This window comes from Triturus cristatus, chromosome 11 (assembly GCF_964204655.1).
Source record: "Triturus cristatus chromosome 11, aTriCri1.1, whole genome shotgun sequence".
Taxonomy (NCBI): domain Eukaryota; kingdom Metazoa; phylum Chordata; class Amphibia; order Caudata; family Salamandridae; genus Triturus; species Triturus cristatus.
This window is the reverse complement of record NC_140594.1, coordinates 964,607,593-964,629,791: the sequence shown is the minus strand read 5'-3', so window position 1 is coordinate 964,629,791 and position 22,199 is coordinate 964,607,593. Positions and strand designations below refer to the sequence as shown.

At 46.1% G+C, this 22,199-nt stretch overlaps 1 protein-coding gene across 15 annotated transcripts in view; it reads right to left on the bottom strand.

The window, feature by feature from the left end:
* The window catches only part of TRIP12 (thyroid hormone receptor interactor 12), a 1,120,962-nt gene that overhangs the window by 26,707 nt on the left and 1,072,056 nt on the right, over positions 1 to 22,199 (bottom strand). For all 15 annotated transcript variants that reach the window (XM_085634980.1, XM_085634991.1, XM_085634979.1 and 12 more), the window contains 2 exons: positions 17,503 to 17,667; positions 6,412 to 6,525 (listed from right to left, as the gene is read on the bottom strand). In XM_085634980.1, the coding sequence (XP_085491106.1) occupies positions 6,412 to 6,525; positions 17,503 to 17,667 (279 nt within the window). The remainder of the gene's footprint in view (positions 1 to 6,411; positions 6,526 to 17,502; positions 17,668 to 22,199) is intronic.

The window sequence follows — 22,199 nt, the reverse complement described above, 5'->3', positions numbered from 1 at the left end:
CTATGAACTCGGATGCCAGATTGCTAGGTTCAGCTGTTTGGGACCTGTACATCTGAGCTCATGAAGCGGAGTGAGAAGGTATGGCCTCGGTGGGAGCTTGTGAGGATTGACTGACATTTCTAGGGGCACTGAATACCAGAGCTGTCTCGCACATGTTGGTACCACTAGAATGAGGGTCATGGACACCTGCTTTCTTCCCTCACCACGTACAGGATGAAAGGGAGAATCGCTGGCACAATTCCTTGACTAGTTCTTCCATTGTGCATTGCCCGTGGACTATAGGTACCTGGAGTCAAAGTTTGATGTTTGACATTTTCAGGAGTGGCAAACAGATCTATCACTGCACTTCCACCCGCCACTCAAAGTACTTATGAAGTACGTGTTGGTAAAGTAACCACTTGTGGAATTGTTGATGGGTCCTGATGAGCAAGGCCGCAAAGTCATTCTTCACTTCATGCAAATGATCGGCTAACAGATGAATGGTGATGTGGATCATGCAGTGCTAAATCTCCTGAGCTAGAGCAGAGATTTGAAAGCAGTAGCTGTTGGAATGCAATCACTCTATTTGCTGGGGAATGCTTTGTTTGTTACTGCATTGTTGCCAACGATGCGATTTTTCGCATTAATGTTGAAACCTATACTGATGTAGGGACACTGCTGTTTGAGTGTGTGCTAGTCATTATCATTTGGTGCTGCTCTTGATCAGCCAGTCCAAGTATGGGGAGAAATGTAGGACTTTTCTGCAAATCTGTGCTGTTACTAATGCTAGGCACTAGTGAATATGAGGGGGACATGACCCCTGATTGAGAGTGGGTCAGACTAATACTCTTCCCTCTATACAAGGTGTCACTACTCGGGACTAAACAGGGTTCTTGAAAATCCCAGAGATGGATTCTATCGTGCCCGTGAGCATGGGAAGGTAAGGAACAGAACACTGTTTTTGAGAGCGTCTCCACCAAAAAATCGTATCCTCTGTGGTTTCATCTGACAGGAGGCCCTGACTGGTATGTGTTCCAGATTTGGGCCTGTCTGAGGGTCCATATCATATACCTCAAAAGAATTGTCTGAGGATCCAGAGTAGAGTAAGGAAAAGTCCTCAGCTGGGGGAATAGAGGCAAAGTCTGTCCGAGTCAGAGTATGACTCTGGTGGCCCCCAAGGAGAAGTCATAGGAAGTGAGGGCGTAGGTGGGATTGGAGGAAGAGGTGAAGGTGGGGGTGTTGATGGTGGAGGAGGAATCGCTGAAGCTTTACCCCTAGGTCTCCTGGGAGGAAAGATAGCACAAGAATGTTCCTCAAAAGCAAGCCGGCGCATCATTGGCAGTGTCTTCTCTGAAGCAAATACTTTGTTAATATGCAGGTAGATGATCTTCCTGTCTCATCTAGCCCCTGGTATGGTCTCTCGAAGATTTTGAGAGTAGGGGTTTAGGAGAAGACAGTGGTTTCGGCATAGACAGCAGCTGCTTCGACATGGATGGTACTTTTGGGTGGGGGTGTGGGGGATTCAGAGTCGCATGAACAGTGCCTTGAGGATGGATGAATGTCAAGGGCCTTGGAAGAGTCTTTTCTCGGCTGAGGCCTTGCTTTGGTGTCAACCAGTGCTTAGACGTGGTGGTGCACCAAAATGGTGGTGCAGGCTTAGACACATCCCCTGGAAGGGCGGTGATCGGTTCCGATGTACGGCTGTTTGTGGGATTTGAGACGTGCTTAAGTATTGGCAGTACTCATACAAGGAGTGGTCTTCAAACAAGAACCTGAGCTGACCAAGGTGGATGGAACGTCCTTGAGTACCTCTTTTTCCAGGAGTTCCATCCTCCCCTGGCTTCGAGACGTAGGAGTCGATCTTTGGACTGGGCTGGGTTGGCATGCTGGGAGGTTGAGTCACTTGCAAAAACAAGAGTTGATGGACAGAATGCAGAACAATGTCATACATTCACCCCAGTACAGAGATCTGGGCCTAAATCCATCGTTTTTTTGCTCAGCATGCCATTCCAGTTCGAACCCAGCCATATGCAAATCAGTCTTGACCCTGTGCCTCATGGGAACAGTCCAGCCTGAACTGCCAAGCCAGGTCCTCCCTGGACTGGAAACAAACATCCTAGGACCGGTTTTCACCCCTCTTCAGCCAAGATAGCTTGATTCCAGTGGCATGGAGAGCACGGGACTCACGTCTGAGCATACCCGTCCCACTCGGGGTGACAAATGCAAAACAAGCATTTACAATGCAATGGTCTCGGCATTGTCAAAGTTAGAGCTATTGGTATTGCTCATGACATTGGCCTACTGCTCTCTCCTCTAAAATGTCAGTCTTCTGGGAACCTGGATTCCAACAGCAAGAACAGTATTCACCCTCTGTTGCTCCTGTGCATCTACTCCACCTCACAACTTCACTCTTGTATGCGAGTGGACACATTGAGAAACACTAATAACTTAGCAGTTGTTAAGAGCCCTTTTACCTTACAAGACAGGCTTTCGGCAGTTTTGAAGACTTTAAATATTTCCTGAATACAGTCATCTTGTCAAAATGATATGCCTTTGAATTCAAGTAGAAGAATACGATACAGGGACAAGAGTACTCCACCGCACAAGGAACTAGCCTTTCCGGTTAGAAAATCACAACTTGGAGCACTTGTAAGTACAACAACCTGAGGGCGATTCTAAGTGAAGTTACATATTACAATTGCACACCCCAGTGGCTGGCTCACACTTCTCCTAGAAACATACACACTGAGCCTGCTAGCAGAAGAGGCTGAAATAAGATATAAAGCGCTAGAAAACAGCGACAGTCGCACAGTGGTGTAACAAAAGTTTGAGCCCCCCCCCCGCCGCAATGCACACAGAGGGGCCCCCACTCCGCATTTTATCCAGAGGCCTCAGACCGTAGTTCTGTTCTGAGAGCCCCCCCTTGAGCTGGACAGCCCCCCCCCGCACCCCGGGGGATGCGGGGGCCTGTGTTACGCCCCTGCAGTCGCACAGGGAAGGGAGATTCCACAGAACGTTAAATAGAAGTGAGACTACTTTCTAGCACAATATGGAATTCCAGTCAGCAACACAAAAGACAGACAACTGTGATCGAATACAGTGTCTGCAATCACCGACCAGAGATTACAAGGGGCCAAAACACACAGACTTGGGAGGCAGAGCCAGAAGCGACGTGTCAGCTATGTGACATGGGACTTGTGGGAACCGGATGTACTTCCTCATACACTGCTCTATTAGGAAACGCTGGTGCGTAATGGCACCCGAGGCCATACCAATGGCAGCACAGCGCAAAACCGATCTCAGTTACTACAGCACAGGAAACTCACCTACAGGTTCAATGGCGAGCTTTGCAGCCTGCAGGAAGAGACCCGTAGAGTGATCACACATATCCTTGAGAAAAAAAGATTACATCACCCGATGAATCAGTAAAGCTTTGGCAACGCTTACACACTCACAATCCATGCCCCTGCAGCTCTGTTGTAATGCACTGTACACAAACAGATCTGGGCAGTTTGAAAGAACTCTCAGCACTTAGGCTTTCACTTTTTATGTCTAATGCGAAGTGCTTCTTTTGGGATATCCTTACAAAACGTTAGGAGTATGGTAAAAAAGACCACATCCCTGGACGCAGAGCCGCAGTACACATTTTGTTTTCCAATCCACACTTTGCAGTACCTCCAGGATTGGTGAAATAGTGGCAAGCCCCGGGAAAACGAAGACAAGAAAACAACTGCCTTGCCCCCGTATCCTCCCCAGGCGGCCTCACGCCCCTCCCCTCTAATGTTTCACGGCAGACCTTTCTGCCGTCTGACCGCGGCCCCTCCCCCTGGTAGGCCCCAGCACTCACTCAGGCTCCGGCGCGGGCCGCTTCCTGGCCGCCGGCAGACTCCATGGAGCGCACCGTCACCATCCAAGGGGGCGGGATAGAGAGGGAAAAAAACTCAAGTGCGCCACAACCTACGTGAGGAGAACGGAAGCAGCGGCGCGCCAGCCCGGCAACAACAAACGGCCCGTGGATGCGACGCTCGCGGACGTAAGCCGCGGTATCCTGATATGCTGCGCGTGAGCGGGGCGAGGCGGGAGACAGTGCAACTGATCGATACTGGCTGGGATGGAGATAGCGCTCCACAAAGTTCTAATCACTTCGGCGCCAGCCTGAGAGGACAGGGGGGAGGAGACCAGAGCAGCAGTTGAACACAGGAGCCGAGAGCAAGGGGAGAGGACGCCATTAACACCACCGCCTTTCTCCGAGGTCAAGCAGAAATGCCTCGGAGAAACGCAGTGGCGTTTTCGGATTCGGGGGCGTGTTTTTCTTTCTCTCCTCTTGCCATTGGCTGGAATGTTTACATTCCAGAGGAGAGAAAGAAAGTAAAAAACACGCCCCCGAATCCGAAAAAGACGGGGCTTCTTTGGAGAGACAAAGCTCTTCTCCAATGGCTGACCAGCATTTAAGAGGCCAGCCAATGGAGAAGAGGGAAGAAGAGGGGCGGGTTAAAGCCCCACTTCTAAAACATTAAATCTAGCGAGCGAGACTGCGCAAGTGCAGCCTCCGCTAGCCGAGACCTAAACAACAGTTGATAGACAGAATGCAGAACAATGTCATACATTCACCCCAGTACAGAGATCTGGGCCCAAATCCATCGTTTTTTTGCTCACCATGCCATTCCAGTTTGAACCCAGCCATATGCAAATCAGTCTTGACCCTGTGCCTCATGGGAACTGCCAAGCCAGGTCCTCCCTGGACTGGAAACAAGCATCCTAGGACCGGTTTCGGGGTTTCACCTCTCTTCAGCCAGGATAGCTTGATTCCAGTGGCATGGAGAGCACAGGACTCTGCATTTGTCACCCCGAGGGGGAGGGGTATGCTCAGACGTGAGTACCGTGCTCTCCATGCCACTGGAATCAAGCTATCCTGGCTGGACTGTTCCCATGAGGCACAGGGCCAAGACTGATTTGCATATGGCCATGTCTGAACTGGGGTGGCGTGGTGAACAAAATAACAATGGATTAAACCCAGATCTGTGACTGGGGGTGAATGTTTTGCCAATGTGCAACATTCCGTCTATCATCTTGTGAGTTTTGCAGGTTGAGTCACTTACCAAATTCCTTTTCTTTGTTACTGAGAGAGTCCACTTCACTGAAGATATCTTGCATTTCATAGGAGGATTTCGACATTCTGCAGTGGTACCACAGTTGGTCTTGTCACTAACAGAGTTTTCTTGCTGCAGAATGCCAAACAGTAGTTGAACCGGCTCTCGTCGTGCTCTGGCAAGAGGCAAAGATTACTGACAGCATGGAGATCAGCCCCGTGGTATGTAGATGGGCACAGTGGGCACCTTCTGTAGGGCATCCGTTCCATCACCTCAAGAGCATCTTTATCTCTGAAGGTAGACTGGAACATGTGGTGGCCCGGAGGGCGGAGTGGCAGGTCGCTGAAGGGCAATTAGCTTGAGACTCTGAGCATGCACCATAAGAAGGAATAAGTGCATCAAAAAGTCTTCCCTCAGTGGATGGAATGTAACGGACTTAGAGGCCACACTGGGAACCAACAAACTCACTGAGACTGAGAGCAACTCTGTTTCAAGTGCAAACCCAATGGCAGAGAACTACAATGTAACAATGGAGTTGGTGCTCATGCGCATCCATGACCAGATGAGGAGCCACTGAAACCTTGTGACTCGAAAGACGTCTTCGAAGAAAAACAAGCCCAACAGTAGATTGCGGGAGTATGAACATGGGTATCCACAGCCACACATGCTATGGCAAATTACTTTACTATCACAGCTAATATACTTTTTAGATGAGTCAACAGAATAACTCACTCCCCTTTAGTGTAACTAAGCAATGCAATTAAAATAAAGCACCATTAATGCATGAGATATTGCAAACTTCCAGTTCAAGCCTCCTGTTTATTAATTAATAACTTTTTTTGCTGAACAGGGTCAGCACTGGAAAAACGTTGAAATAATTTCAAGGAAAGGAAAATAGAATTCCCTCGATATACTGTAGACACTCTTCTTGAATGGTTTAGACTTAACATTTGTAAATGCAGAGAAAATACTTTTACAACAGGATTCATCATAGCAATGTACATGACAACCCCTAAATTATTAGGAGTCACATGGGATCTAACTGCAGTGTAATTTAAATTAGGCTACAACTGGCTTTCATGTGAAATCGGATCGGTGACCTACACTCCCCAACTGTTAATACTGCACCTGTCCTCCATGAACACCACTGCAACTGAATGATCATTACCATTAAGTTGGGTAATGGGAAGCATTGAGATGAACAGAACTAAAAAACAGAACACTGGACAGAACTAAAAAAAAGAACACTGGTTTTAAAGCTAGAATTACGCATTAAACCAAGCATCACATCATTATAAATCATCAAATACAGAACGTGAGGGCATTGCAAAGATATACAAACCTCCTCGGGATAAAAATACTGAAGATGGCTTAGAGGGAAGACTGATTCAAATCCATCTCTAAATGAGTCGAACTGCCGAGAAACACCTTCATTTAATGCCCAGTAAATTACCAACTGCAACACAAAAAAAGATGGATTTAAATGAAAAAGTTAAAACACAAACTCAACTGTAAATGCATTCATGTTGATCATTTCATCTGTAAAAATACATTTTCTCCTACTTGGGCATTATATTAGCTGGCCTCTATCTATAGGTCCACAGTCCATACCAGTGTACATGCCACTTTAACCCTTGTCAAAAATTATTCAGAATCAAGTTTCCAATACTAAACTATGTGAAATATAATGTACAATATCGGAACATGATTATTCTTTGTCATATGCAATGGTTCTACATTCCTTTAACTGTTAAGCACACAACACAAGATAGAGAGTAAATATCTTTTGTCAGACGTTGTACAGGCTCCCAATGGGAATCATGATGTACACACAATAGAAAGGTTGAAACCTCTCAAAAACATGTGCCAAGGGTTATCAGTGATTAACACATCAGCAACAACCCCACATCGGCGAATCGAAGAGATCCGACTTATTTGTTTCGGTAAGCAGCTATCATTCAGAAATCTCAGTTTAAACAGCTGAAACTTCATGCGAGTAGTCAAGAAATCAAACAAAACCTTGATTTTTGGTTAAAGAGAACACATTTGTCTAGTAGCTCTTCAATGTAAAATGTCACATTAACAAACTACAATAAAAAATTACTTCCAAATTATAAAACTTACCTGCCAAGCAAACCCCAACCCCCTCCTCCCCACCTCAAAGCACTACCCAAATTCTTTAAACAGCCTTCACTAGTAAGAAAAAAAATGATATGTACCTATAACTTTGGTTCCCCAGCGTTGGCATGTTTTATAGATGTACATGTTTGAATCCTTTCCAGTCATGAGGGTGGAAACTCTCTGTAATCAATGTTAGCAAATCAAGGTGTAATTCATTCAATAAGAATGAAAAACAGGCCATAGACTATACACAATCAGTCCATCTGATTGGGTGACTTGAACTTCAGTCAATCAGCCAACAGCACTCTCAGCCCTTCCCTGAAAAATCATTCCAAATGATAGATTTCCTCGCTCAGGGAATATGTGAATTAAAGATGTCCATGCTTGAGAACCAAAGTTACAGGTAAGTAATTTGTTTCTTCTTTAGTAGATGATCTTTCATAGATTCACAAGCTTGAATCAGTATTGGCAAAGCAGTACGGAAAATAATGAGGAAAGTGTAAATGAGGCTCACAGTAGTAAAAAACTGTTGAAGTAATGATCTGAAAATGCATGTGGCAAGCTTTATGACACTGCTTTACAAAGGTGTTTGAGAGATGCTTTAGAAAAGAGCTATTGTGGCTGTCAAGCTCCTTGTTTAGTGCATTCCAATAGCACCAGCAAGGGGTCTAATTTTGGATGTATGGGCCAGTGAGATACATGAAATGACTCATTGGGCAAGTATATGTTTTGTTATTGGATTCCCCCTATTGAAGGGTTCATAAACTATAAGTTGATCAGAAAATCAAAGATCTTTCATCTTTTTAAGTAAAATTTAAGATGTTTTAATGTCCAGAGTGTATGGAGTTCTCTCAGATACTGTTGTAAGCTTCCAAAAAAATGTCAGTAAGCATCTCCCTTGATTCGAGCGCAATGATGTGGGCAGTTTCGTAATTAACTTGGGATTCGTTGCCAGAGAATCAGTGCCCATGGAAAATCAGAAAAGAGTTAATTACAAGAAATGGTCTAACTCACTCACTCTTCTGGCAGATGTTAATGCCAATAAGAAATCTATATTCCGGGAAAGGTACTGTACCACTGATATCTGAACTGGTTCAAAGGGAGGTCTAATTAGGGCTGCCAAAATGGTGTTCTGCTCCCACTATTGAGATAAACCTTGCGCTTGGAGGAAAATATCTCAACCCTTAATGAAATATTTAATCATTCAATAAGTGTAAAGATATGTTTTATCTGATCTTCAGAGAAATCTTTGCCAAGTGAACTTTAAGGCATAATAGAGCAGCCCTAGCAATCTTAACAAGATATGGCAGGAAGTAGAATGGATACATTTGTTCTCACTCAAAGACGGCAAAAAAGGCATTAGAATAGAGCAAGATTACATGGTCCAAAACAAAGCTTTCACAGGTCAGACCACTCCTTTTCAGCAATGTTTAAATACCAACTGGATCTCTTTCTTTTCCCCTTGTTGCACTGACTGAAAGACCATTGCTTTCCTTGTTCAAATTCTGGACCCCAGAAATACAAAGTCTCTGGTTGGGTGGAAAAACACACCTCCCTGTATTGGTTGCTGGAATTAGATCAGACAGTGGTCATCTGCACAACTTCTGGACGGTTTCTGTGCGGATGCTCAAATTAGCCAGTCATACAGAAATGTGTAAATTATGTCACAGTAGATCCTCCCGAACCGATAGCCTGACTGGAGCATCGATCCTCACTTTCAGGAGTTCGGGATACTCCGTGCCCAGTCCAAGGCTAGAGTAATGACTTTAGCCCAGTTGTTATTGATCTTCTTGAGAACTCAGGCAGCAGTGGTATGGTAAGAAAGGCGTACAGGAGGCCTGATCTCCACTCCAGACTAAACGAGTCGCTGAGCGAGAGCCACCTTGTAAACTCAAGCACACAGAAATGCTGACATTGAGCCTTCTTGGCAGTGGCGAATAGATCTAATTAAGGTTCTCGCCAATGTCTGAAGAGACCTTGCAGCACCTCCGGATGGAGACGCCACTTGTGAACCACTTGGTATCGATGGCCGAGTTCATACAGCTCTGGCTTTAGAGAGCCCATCAGATGTTGAACCACCAGGAATATGTGCTGACGTTCTAGCCATGTCCAGAGACGCAGGGCTTCTTGACACAGGGTTCATGACCCCCACCCCGCCCTGTATACTGCAATGCCACATTGAGGAGGTATTGTCCAGTAACACCTGAACTAGCCTTCCATTGATGGAAAGGAAGAAAGGGTTTTAATGCCAGGTGAAGCGCTCTCAACAGGTTGATGTGGAGCCGAGACTCAACCCAGGAGGGATGCATCTGTCACTACCGTCAGTTCTGAGTTGGGTAAGAGAGGGGTCTACCCAATCGCCATTCATTAGCCACCACTGAAGTGCTTTTGCAACTCCATCTGATGTATGGACCAGGTTGGAGGGATACAGCTAACGGTGTAGCCACTGGGACTTCAGGTCCCACTGCAGAGCCCTCATATGACAATGACCATGCGCTACCAGCAGTATTCAGGGGGGCATGAGGCCCAGCAGTCTCAAACTCAGCCTCTGCAAAATCCAGGATAGATGTTGAAACTGCGAAATCATCGCCTGATCATTCTAGACTCGCCACTCCGGAGAATAGGCCCAAAACTGCACTGTGTCTAGAACGGCTCCAATGACAGGGATCATTAGAGAGGGAATCGGGCGTGACTGTAAGACGCTGATAGTGAACTACAGTGCGTGCAGGTCTGCCGTAGTCTGGAGGTGGGTGACAACTTCCTGGGGCGAGTCCGAAATCAAAAGCCAGTCTAAGGGAAGACTGGAACCCCTGACCTCTGCAGGTTTTCTGCCACCACCGCCATCGCCTCAGTGAGCATCCAAGGGGTGCTGGAGAGGCCAAAAGGGAGCACCGCGAACTGAAAATGCTTGTGTCCCATCGAGAACCGCAGGTAATGTCTGTGGGAAGGCAGGATCGAAATATGGAAATAGGCGTCTGCAAGTCCAAAGCTACCACCCACTCTCCAGGGTCAAAAGCAGCCAGAACTTCAGGTGACTTGAGCAGCTTTAATTTCTCCTTCAGAAAGAAATTGAGGGTGCAGGTGTAAAATAGAGAGAAGGTGTAGGAAGCTCGCTCTGTATATACTATACCAAAGTAAGGTATAGTGTGCACAGAGTCCAGGGGATCCCCCGAGGAATAGCAAAGGATAAAGCAGGCAATACCTTACTCTCACGTTAGTGGTAGCTGGGCTGAGCAGGCTTATCAGAGTGTAGTGTTAAGCATGTGTTGTGTTGTACACACTCGGGCAAGAAATTATGTCACACTCAGACTTTATACAAACAATTGGTTTGGATTCATAGTTGTTACTTTGTTATTTTTATTACTAGAACCAAGAGTAATTTAGTGCAAGTTATACAGTTTGTAAGACTGGCAATAATGGTCAAGAATGTTGTATGATTTTGTAAATGTAGTTATTACAGTTTAAAAGAAGTTTTCTGTAAATGTCAATCAAATACAATTTTAGACTTTACAATGACAAAGATATGCAATGCAATGTAATATTACAGTTCAATGTATTCCTATAGGGGAAAACAAGGTTAGTTAGGTAGGCACAAAGGGGGTCACAAATAGGCACCAGAAGTGCACCTCCAGCGGCACTTGGGCTGGACAAATACGGTGTTCACAGGAGACGGGAGTCTTTGTCCTCGACAGAACAGGTCCTACGGGGTTCTTGAGGTTGCTGGCTGCGGGCCACGCTGGTTTCTGGACCCAGGGTCGCTGGAGGAGACAGGGCTGGGGCCAAGTCAATTGTCGTCTTCTCCCTTGCTGCACGGCGTTCGGTCGTCCTTCTTAGTTTAATGTATCTGAAGAGGCAGAGTTCAGGGGTGCCCCTAAATACTACAATTAGGGGAGTTACAGGGGTGTGCAGGTTGGGATTAGTGGGTCCCTTCCCTTGGGTGTCTACACCCCCTATCATGCCACCCTCCAGTGTGATGGGGGCATAAGCCTCTTCCCAATTGGGTGAGTCATCTTCTCTTCAAGATGGAGGGGACTGAGATGTGTTTTACTTTGCCTCCCACACCTGAGGGGTGGGGTTGGCAAAGGTGGGCACACCTCCCTTCCTGGCTAGGCTTTCCTGCAGATTCTTCCGCCTAAAGTGGGGGTCAGACTGGTGGTGGCCAGTTGCTGATCGTAGCAAAAGGCCCAGGGTAGCTAACAAAGGCGGCAGGCCTTATAAGACTCCCCTTTGTGGACCCTAGCCATCCTGGGGGAAGAGGCATGACACCTCTGCACAGGATGGGCTTTGTTTCAGGACCCGGAGAGCGGTGGCTCTCTACCCAAGTGTCCAGAAACCTCTCTGGTGGTGGCAGGTGGCTGGCGACCAGTCAGGAACCACACTGGTTGTTTTTCAGGGGGCATCTCCAAGATGCCCCCTGAATGCATTTTACATTAAATCCCATCAGGTGTGGGTTTAATGTGCTGAGAGGTTTGGTACCAAACTTTGCAGTTTTCAGTGCTGTGGAGTTTGTAATGAAACTCCCAGCCCCTATACTCAAAATGGCTACACTGCACTTACAATGCCTGTGAATGGCATAGACACTGTAGGGGCATATTGCTCATGCAGCTATGCCCTCACCAGTGGTATGGGGCACCGTGCCTTAGGGCTGCATGGCCTGCTAGAGGGGTGACTTACCCATGCCACAGGCACGGTTAGTGGTTATGCACCCAGGGCTGTGTGCTATATCGACTCTTCAGTTTAGTCTGCACCAAAATGGCAGGGTGTGGGTGTTCAGGTGAGCGGTCTCTGAGGGTGGAATCATACATGCTGCAGGTTCTCTCTAATCACAAGGCCCATAGTACTAGGGGTACCTTTTAAAAGGGACATACATGTGGCCCAGAGGGGTGCCAATTGTGGGGATAAAGGTAGAGTTTTGGGGAAAGAAAACAGGCCCTGGGAACCAGATTGGCAGGGACCCAGGACAAAAAGTTAGGGGGTAACCAGCAAAATGGGCACTTTCCTACAGAAGGCCTCCGTCCTTCTTGGGAACCAGAAAGTAGCAGGAATAACAACCATGACCTAGTTCTTATATTGGCACCCTTTCAATGGCTATTTTGGCCGAAAGAGCCTGAACTTACTCACGGAGCAGGGAGAGGTGTTCCTCCGTCAGGCAGTCTGAAGATGGCGGCATCAGCGGAGGAGTTTCCAAGAAAGGAATGGAGAAACCCTGCTGAACAACCTTAAGTACCCACTGGTCTGATGTTATGGACTACCAGCGGGGCAGGTGATGTCAGGTCCCGTCACCCACTGGATGCCTGTGATGGAATGAGGACAAACTAAATGGGTTGTGAGGCTGCTGGGGTGGCAAACAGGGTAGACCTCTAGTTGCATCTCCTATGAGGCGTATGGAAACTGCGTCCACGGCCAAGAAAGGACTGGGGAGCCTGTTGGCGGCCGGGCAGGAATGGATGTGGCTGACAGCCCCTATACTGCAGCCACAGAAGGGGCGAAAGGCATAAAGGGTTTAGCTTGATGCCATGGAGAGGCCCAAGGATCTGAAAGTGGCCTTACTGTCCTTATAGCACTCTGACACTCAATATGCCTTGTAACTGAAGAGGCAGGTGCCAATGCCTGGCGTGATGTCTGACTGTTGAGGACTATAGCGTCCTCCCCAGGCCGAGTGCTGATAACAGTCCACGTCACACACACAGAGAACTCTTTATTCTTCAGCATGCAACGTTAACTGAACACGCTACGTCCAAAGATTATTAACCACACCCAGCCATACCTACCAGATTATGTAATACATGTAAGGAGTCTGCCTAGGACCACTAGAGGTCTCATACACATATACACAGGACATACCATTTCCACTTTGTTAAATAAACAATACGAACAAATATATAAACATTATACCTCCTCGATGATTCGTCTAGGTGCATGCTACAGTCTTCCAGGTCTAGTTTTATGAGATGGAGGAGGGGCACCTTCATCTGGCATTTCTGGAGTAGAGTTGGATGCTTCACTTAAGCACTCAGGCGGATTTGCCTCACTCATGAGTTCTAGAGCAGATGAGTCTCTGGTTATGGATTTTTCAGGTTGTTGGGCAGTGACCATATGTCCTTTGCGCACCACAACTCTTAGCAGTTCAGCTTCATACAGAGCGTCAGTCTTGCATGTCCACTTTTGCTTGGCAAGAACTCGGTCTCCTTCCTCAAAAACCGTGAGTAGGAAAGTGGGTTTCTGTTGCACCTTGACTTGATTTGCTCTGGGTCCCTACCATTCAGGTTCCCAGGGCCTGTATTCTGACTGTGTGTTATGGTGCAGTGATAAGTGAAGAGTCGACACAGCACACATACGTGTGTGCCATGCCTTGCATGAACACTGTACCCCTACTGTGTAAGTCCATTCTTAGACATTATAAGTGCAGTAAAGCCATAAAAAAAGTGTATGGTCTGGGAATTTGTCATTACGAACTCCACAGCACTATAATGGCTTTACTGAATTCTGGGATGTTTGGTAGCAAACTTCTCAACATAATAAACCAACACTGATGCCAGTGTGGGATGTGTTATACCATGCACTCAGAGGGCATCTTACAGATGCCCCCTGAAAAACAACCAGCCTGTGGTGGGTTCCCTGACTGGTAAACACCAGCCTGCCATCACGAGATATGTTTCTGGACCCCTGGGGTGGGAGCCTTCGCTCCCGGGACCCAGAAACAAAGCCTTTCCTGGGTGGAGGTGGTCACACCTCACTCGGGTCAGGAAGAGAGATCTGTGGCAGGGTAGCTTCAAAGGCCTTGCTGCCTTTGAAACACGACCCCCAGCCTCTCCTGCTATCAGGAAGAGGCCCACTTCCTGTCTTCCCTCCTTTTTGGCAGGAAAAATTATAACAGCCCAGAAGGTGCGCCCGCTTCTGCCAACCCCATCCCTCAGGTGGGGGAGGCGAGGTGAAGCCCATGATTTAATGCCCGCCATCTTGCGGATGGCAGGCACTCTCCAATCAGGGTTAGGAACTGTGCCCACTCCCCCATGTGGGATGAGCACATCAAGAGTGTAGTCACCCTAAGGTCAGTAGCCCACTGCCTACTGACCTCGAGGTCCCTAAAAACACCCCCTAAATGCAGTATTTAGGAGGCAGCCCTGAAGGCAGATTCCCGCAACCTAAGAACGAAAGAAGACGCCCAGCAGAGAAGACTGCAGAGAAGAACTGACTTGGCCCCAGCCCTACCAGCCCGTCTGCAGTTTTCAGAAATCCTGAGTCAAAAATTGCCTTGTCCTGCAGCCAACAGACTCCAGAACCCCGGGGAGGACTGACTGCCTTCAACAAAGACAAGATCTCCTGTGAACAGCAGCTCTGTTCAAAAGAGTCACCAAAGAAAGACTCCGAGCCTGCTGAAGACAAAGAAACCAGATGCCTGAAACCACCACTCCAGGACTCCTCGATGTCACCTGCAGCATCTGCAAGGAGACCCCCCCCCCCCCCCCCCCAACCGCTAGGTGAAATTCGACCACAAAAGACACCCCTACATCCGGCGTCCTGGAGAAGAGAACTTGAGGTGCTCCTACGTCCAAGAGCCCTCCAAAACTGGCAACTCCCACTGAAAACAGGGCACACAACGCCAAATCATCACCCTGTACCCGGCTGCTCCTGTGCCGCTGTGGGTGCACCTTGTGAGCTAAATTGGATCTCCCTTTGCCCTGAGCTACACCCTAGGAGCTTTGCTCCCACAGCCAAGTGGCATGCCGGGGGCAGCCACCAACCGGAGGCCCCCTATCGCCCATTGGATAACACTGGGCCTCCGCACTCTGCACCCGGCCGCCCTAGTGCCGGTGAGGGTGTTTTGAGAGAGCATCCTTGACCCTGGAGGAACCCTGGTTCTAATCCCAGAAATCCAACTCCCAAGACCGCATACTTATCTTGAAATCGATAACCTGATTATCTCCTACAGGACTGCACTGACTGCTTTTCTGTGAAAAAGTTCGAAGGGTGTAGTTGGAAATTGTATGAGAACTTAAACAGTATGTTTAAAAAAACTGACTTATTTACATATTATTTAGGAAATGTCCCAGCGTGATATCTAGGCATATCACACGGAGTAGAAAAAGTTATCACAAAGTAATTGCAAAGTAACTGAAAAGTTATTTCACCAGTTTCTTAACATTTGACCTACCTGTATCTACATTCAACTGTATTATCTGGCTCCACATCCAGAAGCGCTGCTAGTTCAAAATTCACACATGCATTCAAGTAACTACACAACAAAGCTCAGCATCACTCTCACTCACACCTACCCTGTATCCACAGAAGCAAAACCGGAGGCTGATCATTCTCCTGCCAAGCCGCCAAATCCTGAATCAACCTCCTGAAACACATCAGGTCCTCCTTCTCGCTTCTTGAATTCCACAAGCTGAAGACCTTTAATTAGTCTTCTTGCAGGACCATCGAGACAGACTGTACTCACCAAACACCCATTCTCACCTAATCAGCACCTGGATACCCTCAAGGGTGACAAACAGTGCTATACAAATCAGATCAGAGGATACTATATTTAGAGTGGAAAAAAATTAACTACCATACAACTGTCATCACTACTGTATTATCGGTAGGCCTGGGCCAAAATTCCGTTCCGGGACATTGCGATAATTTGGCATTTTCACGTTCCGCGGAAAGCGCGAAAATGTCAAAATTTCTGCATTCTGCAGCTTAGCGATAATTTGTTTCTTGCTCGCGCTGTAAAATAATACATTCTCGCGTGCGCGCGATCGCCTTACCTGAATCCCCGCGTTCGCCGACAAGTTTACCCGATCCGGTCGCGTTCTCCACGAGATGTTGGATTGTTGGTAGCCATTTGCGCTGTCTTGCGACAGTTCGCGCCCGCAGTAACGTCATGCCTCGCGCGATCACGTCTTTCTTCTCGCTATCATGCACCGCGAAACAAGTGAAAACAAGATGGCCGCGCTCGCAAGCAACCGCATGGGTAAGTTGGCGAGCCGCGACCACGCAGAAAATACCGCGAACGGGCGGGAAAAAAACTTCTGCATCTTCGCGATATTTCCGCGTGTTTGCGTAGATTTTTAACATTTTCGCGATAATTTGCGAAAGTGAATTTCGCAAATTCCGCCCACCCCTAATTATCGGGCAAGTCTGTCGCCCTGACTTCCTTAAAAAGATTGTGCATTTTTCCATGTAAGATTGTGTTGCCCATCTACCACAGTTTTTCTGATTATTAAAGACTTAAAAACCCCAGTAAGCATATTTAAAAACATGTAAAGAAAGACTCATCCCCTTGCAGAGCGTTCTAAGAATTCCCTCTTGTGTTAAGATATTTAGTGTTAATGAACAGCAAACAACCCCTGTTACAGAGATTCAAATCCATCACCAAATCCTTCTGCCAATTTAAGCATAGTTGAAAAAATAATTAATCTTTTCACTATTCCAACTTCATCTGTACAACTGCAGTCTGGCTTTTATGCTGGGAATGGAAGCAAACAGACTCAATTAAAACACTTCGGGAACTACCAGAAAAATGCCAGAGGTATGGTTAGTGCTATCGGATCTGCTAGGTCTCCAAGGTGCTTTTGTCACTGTGAATCACTCACACTCAATTCACCAGTAGTTACAGAAGTCACAGACTCCTCCCTCTCATACTTTAACTCCTTCGCATAGAATCAATATCAGCAGCTCAAAGAAGACCTTAATAAGACTTTTGTGTTTTTGCAGCCCGCCTTTCCCCAAATGGTATTCTTTATCATCAATCAGAATCCAAACTCTCCCTCTTTCTGGCTATAGCCAAACACTTCTAAAATGTTTCAGGAGATCATCAAAGGTGTCCTGACTCCAATGATTATTAATGCACAAAGGTAAAAAAGTCTCTGAAGACACTTCGGGAAACAATCGCTAGATGGCAATTATGATGCCCAACATGCGGCTCTTACAACAGGTTCAAGCTGTGAAGCCAAAAAAAATATTGGAAACTTAAATATCCGAATTATTAATTGTATGTAATAATTTAAACAAGTGGTTTTCAAGAACCTTTGAAATCTGAGTCTAGGTTTGAGACTTAAGGTGAGTAAAAGTTTTCCATGCCATTGCAGCAGCTGTGGAGTAAACCTTTACCAATTGCTCTGAGAGAGAGAAAAACAGCATAGTTTATATACGGACATCTAGAGCACGGGCAGCATTAAGACCACCAAACGTGTCATTTCAACAGCCTGATTGGGCAATTACTGAATAGCAGCATAATTGAAACTTTTTGGAACAATGCAGTAGTAGCATAGATTGGAGAGGCCAAAATAATGTACATCATTTGGTTGTGTTTTATACTTACTCTTAGATATTCTTCTAAATTGTGTATCGTCACTGCTACGTCTTTTCCCCCTTTTTTCAGTTCAATGTTGGGAAAGCCTGGTAATGTGAAATCCAATCCCAAATCTTCCACTGAGCAACCATTCATGTTCAGATTCTCCAATGCATACTGCAAACTCTCTTTGGTCTAAAAATAGAAAAACAAAATAGATCAAATCTAATTTAAAGCCCGCTTGCTGAAGTCAACACACTGAAAACAGCCAAACCGCTCCTTATAAGTCCAGAATCTCAGGAGCCAGACTCGTATTCCAAGATGCTGATTGGGCATAAATGATCTTGCCCTATGATAAACAGATTGCCCCTATTGGAATAAGACCTATTTTACATTTCTTAAGGAAAGAGACACATTTTAGAATGTTCTGTTTGATGGATGACAGCTGCAGCATATTTCTTAAAAGAAACCTCTTCCGAGGTTTGAGATGAGGTCCAGAAACTGTTCTGCCCTGACAGGTAACTGGTGTCAGTGGCATGAGGCTGGTAATAGGCGTGACCTGAAAAAAGTGAAGCAGAGGGCCCATTTAGGACTCCAGTGATGCCACTTCTGCCCATTTTTCCAGTGCACCTACAGAGGCTAAAAACACAAAGCAGAGGAAAAAGAAACACAAAATTAGCAACTAATTGTGCTTAGGATCGGAGGTGAGGGTGATGAGGAACTTTCATAAACGTTCATATCCATCAAAAAGGACATTATTGAAGATTAATAACCATTTCATTCTTCCTATGGCTAATCTCTTTTGCAGATTCCTTGTATGAACCAATCCCAAAATAGCTCTACAAGAAGGAGGGCTGAGAAATACCCACGATTGGTAATATGAGAAAGCTTTGAAGAACAGCTGCTGCAAATTGGGATGGAGGGTCAAAGTGGCAGTTTTGACCGACTTCAATCCTTTGCATGTAACACATTTGTAGATTTTGTAATCCACATGTGGGCATTTCTCTCTGCTGGCTTCACTAATTCATTTAGCAACATATTTTGCTGAACGGGTAAACTGCTTCTGTATGCGCATACTGTTCTGCCTTCATATGTCAGGACAGCGGCAGCTCTTCCGCAATGGCCGAGGAGGGTTGCGCACTGGCTCAGAGCCAGCAGCTGAAAAATAAAACAATATTTATCATCTTTTTATTTTTCAGCTGCTGGTTTAGCCAACGTGTGTACGGCAGGGATGGGGTCACAGGGAGGAGTGGTTGGTGCACTTCTAATTGAACAGGCCTGTTTGACCGGCTGTCTTAGGCCGGACACACAGACCCGCCCAATTAGGTTTCTCTAACCCGGCTGTATTCTACAGCCGGTCGGAGAAATGGCACAGACTCCCTGTGCCTGAGCGGGGCGTCAAACCAGCTCGCTCAGGCCAATACTAGCGCTGCTCTCATAGTATAGTATTTTAAATTCTTTTAATTCAACCCTCCCCACAACGCTGCTGCTGCCCTCCCACCCCCACTGCATATTGTCAGCAGCCGCTGCTGTGTCAGAAACTCCACTAACTACTAGTAACAACTCACCAGAGTGAACTATCTCAATAGGTGGGGCTCTACCCTACACTAAGAACATGATGCATGGCAGCATGTCCTACACAGTGTGTACTATCCACATTAGGAGTTGCTTTCTGGGCCCATGTCTTAATTCTTGCACTTTAAGTGTTACATCTCCAAATGACTGCTTAATTTTTCTTTGGGGCTGGCCATCCTTTGGGATGTTGAATGTGTTGCATCACACAGCCATCATACTGTCGTTTTAACATGTTTGTAAAGTAAAGACCGATTCCTTATATAATAAGTAACTAGGCCTTAAGTCTCGTCATTTTGTTCATCTGTGGTGTTTTCTTCTCTTAAAAACAATCTATGAACCACCTCTTTGGGATGAGGTGAGAAACTGTGATGTGGATGTCAGTACTGGTACCACAAGAATAGGATGCAGCTTTGGGACTCAGTGAGGACACAGACTAGTTCTGGAGTGGTTCCAGACTTTGATCTCAAGACTGTATTGGTCAGACTTAATGCCTAAATGTGGTCAATTGACAACAGTGGCATAGATCAGTAGTTCTTAACCTGCGGCCTGCATCTCCCAGAGCCCATGAAGCCTACTCACATGGTCCCCAACTGTTCAGAAAAATAAATATTAACAGATTAATAAAGTGTGCAAAAAATACAACTGACAATTTTTAAATGAGTATATGTGAAGGAATTTGAAAGTGGAGGCGAAAAGGAAAATGCTACTTACCCAGTAGGCATTTGCTCTTGGCATGTAGAGCTGTAGATTCACATGCTTTGCATACTCCCGTCATCTAGTGTTGTCCGGATGTTTGAAAGTTGTTTTTCTTGGAAGAAGTCTTTCCAGTCACAAGGTAGGTGACTCCTCCTTTCCGTGACAGTGAGCATGGACATCGACTCCATTGTTAATTGTTTTCCCGCAGAGGGTGAGAATGGAGTTAGTAAGAGTAGTAAAGAGATGTTCATGCGTATGTATCCAAGTATGATAATACGGCAACAGGTACCCAGGAAGGTGGGTGGGCGCATGTGAATCTACAGCTATACATGCTAAGAACAGATGCTTATTGGGTAAGTAGCATTTTCCGTTCAAGGAATGTGAGCTGTGGATCACATGCTTTGCATAGACTATATAGCAGTAAACTCCCAAAGCGGTGGCTAACCTGTAGCTGTTGCAGTTGTTTGAAAAAGTGTATGAAGAACTGCCTGCCGTACATTAGCTTGTTGTCTGGCTAACACATCTACACAATAGTGTTTTGTAAATGTGTGTGGTGTAGACCATGTTTCAGCTTTACAGATGTCAGCTATAAGGTTGTTTCCTACAAAAGCCATAGAAGCCTCTAGTTTGCGGGTGGAATAGGCTTTATGGGGAATTAGTAAAGTCCTTTTTGCTTTTGCATAGCATATCTGAAAACATTTAACTACCCACTGTGCAATACCAGATTTTAAAATGGGATTGCCTTTGTGTGGTGGAGAAAAAGCAACAAAGTTGTTTACAGTTACGAAACGGTTTTGTCCTTTCTATGTAATATAACAGTGCTCGTTTAACATCTAAAGTGTGTAGAGCTCATTCTGCCACTGAATCTGACTGAGCAAAGAACAAAGGTAACACATTAGTTGATGTGAAAGGCAGATACCACTTTGGGAAGGGATTTGGGGTTAGTGCGAAGAACCACTTTGTTTTGGTGGACTTGAAAAAATGGTTCTTCTATAGTTAATGCGCGAAGCTCACCCACTCTCCTCAGTGAAGTAAAAGCAATGAGGAAAGCAACTTTCCAAGTGAGAAATTGCAGTTCGCATTTAAGCAATGGCTCAAAGGGTGGACCCATTAGTCTGGTAAGGACAATATTAAGGTTCCACGCTGGAGCAGGTGGAAGTCTTGGAGAAATAACGGAGTCCCTCCATGAATGCTATGATAACAGGCTATCAAAGGGATAGATGCTGTCTATTTAGAGGGTATGCAGCTATTGCAGCGAAATGTAAGCGTATGGATGAGTACACTAAACCTGTCTGCTGTAAATGAGGTACATGACAAACAATGTTTTAAACGGAAGCATTTAAAGGGTTGATATGGTTATTACAATATATAACAAACCGCTTCCATTTTGCTGCATAGCGAGCTCTTGTAGTAGGTCTTCTGGCCTCTTTAATGATATTCATACAGGCGGGTGGAAGATTGAGATAACCAACCTCTATGATTTCAGGTGCCAGATCGAAAGGTTGAGTTGTTTGGGATCTGGATGTCTTATCTCTCCATGGGTGTGCATAAGGACACTGGTTGTGAGATGTAGTTTTTGTTGGGGAACTACTGAGCGTTCCAACAGGGTAGTGAACCAGGGTTGACGGGCCTATGTGGGAGTTACCAGCATTTGCCTGAGGGACGTTCGCCTGAGTTTCCAAACCACTAGTGGAATGAGTGGGAGAGGTGGAAAAGCATAGGCAAATATCCCTGACCAATTCATCCATAGTGCATTGCCTTTGGATAATGGGTGTGGATACCTGGAGGCGACAGCTTGGGCAATTTGCGTTTTGGTGTGTGGCGAACAGATCTATGTTTGGGAAGCCCCAGATTTGAAAGAACAGGAGGAGAAATTGAGGGTGAAGTTCCCACTTGTGAACTGCGGTCTTTGCCGGCTGAGCAGATCTGCAATCTGATTCCTTATTCCTGGGAAGTGTTCCGCTAGGAGATACATTTTGTGATATATAGCCCACCACCAAATGGCTTGCGCAAGGTGTGACTATTGAAAAAAGTGTACCCCCCCTTGTTTCTGTATGTAATACATGGCTGTCATGTTGTCGGTGCGTATCAGGACACCTTTACCTACAAGAGGAGTCTGGAAGGCTTTGAGCGCTAGAAATTATGCTAGCAGCGCTAGATTTACGTGAAGTTGCTTTTGCCTCCACAGGCCTTGAATTGTGTGAGTTTGGAGATGAGCTCCCCGACCAGTGAGTGATACTTCTACTGTTGGCACTATCTGTGGAACAGGGTCGATGAAGGGGCACCCTTTGGATAGGTTTTGTTGATTTCACCACTGCAGAGAGCGATGAGTGCGGTCGGCCACCAACACTAAATCTGACAATTGACCCAGAGATTGATTCCTCTGACGTGCTAAACATTCCTGAAGGGGACACATTTGAAGTCTTGCATGGGGAACTGTCATGATACTCGAGCTG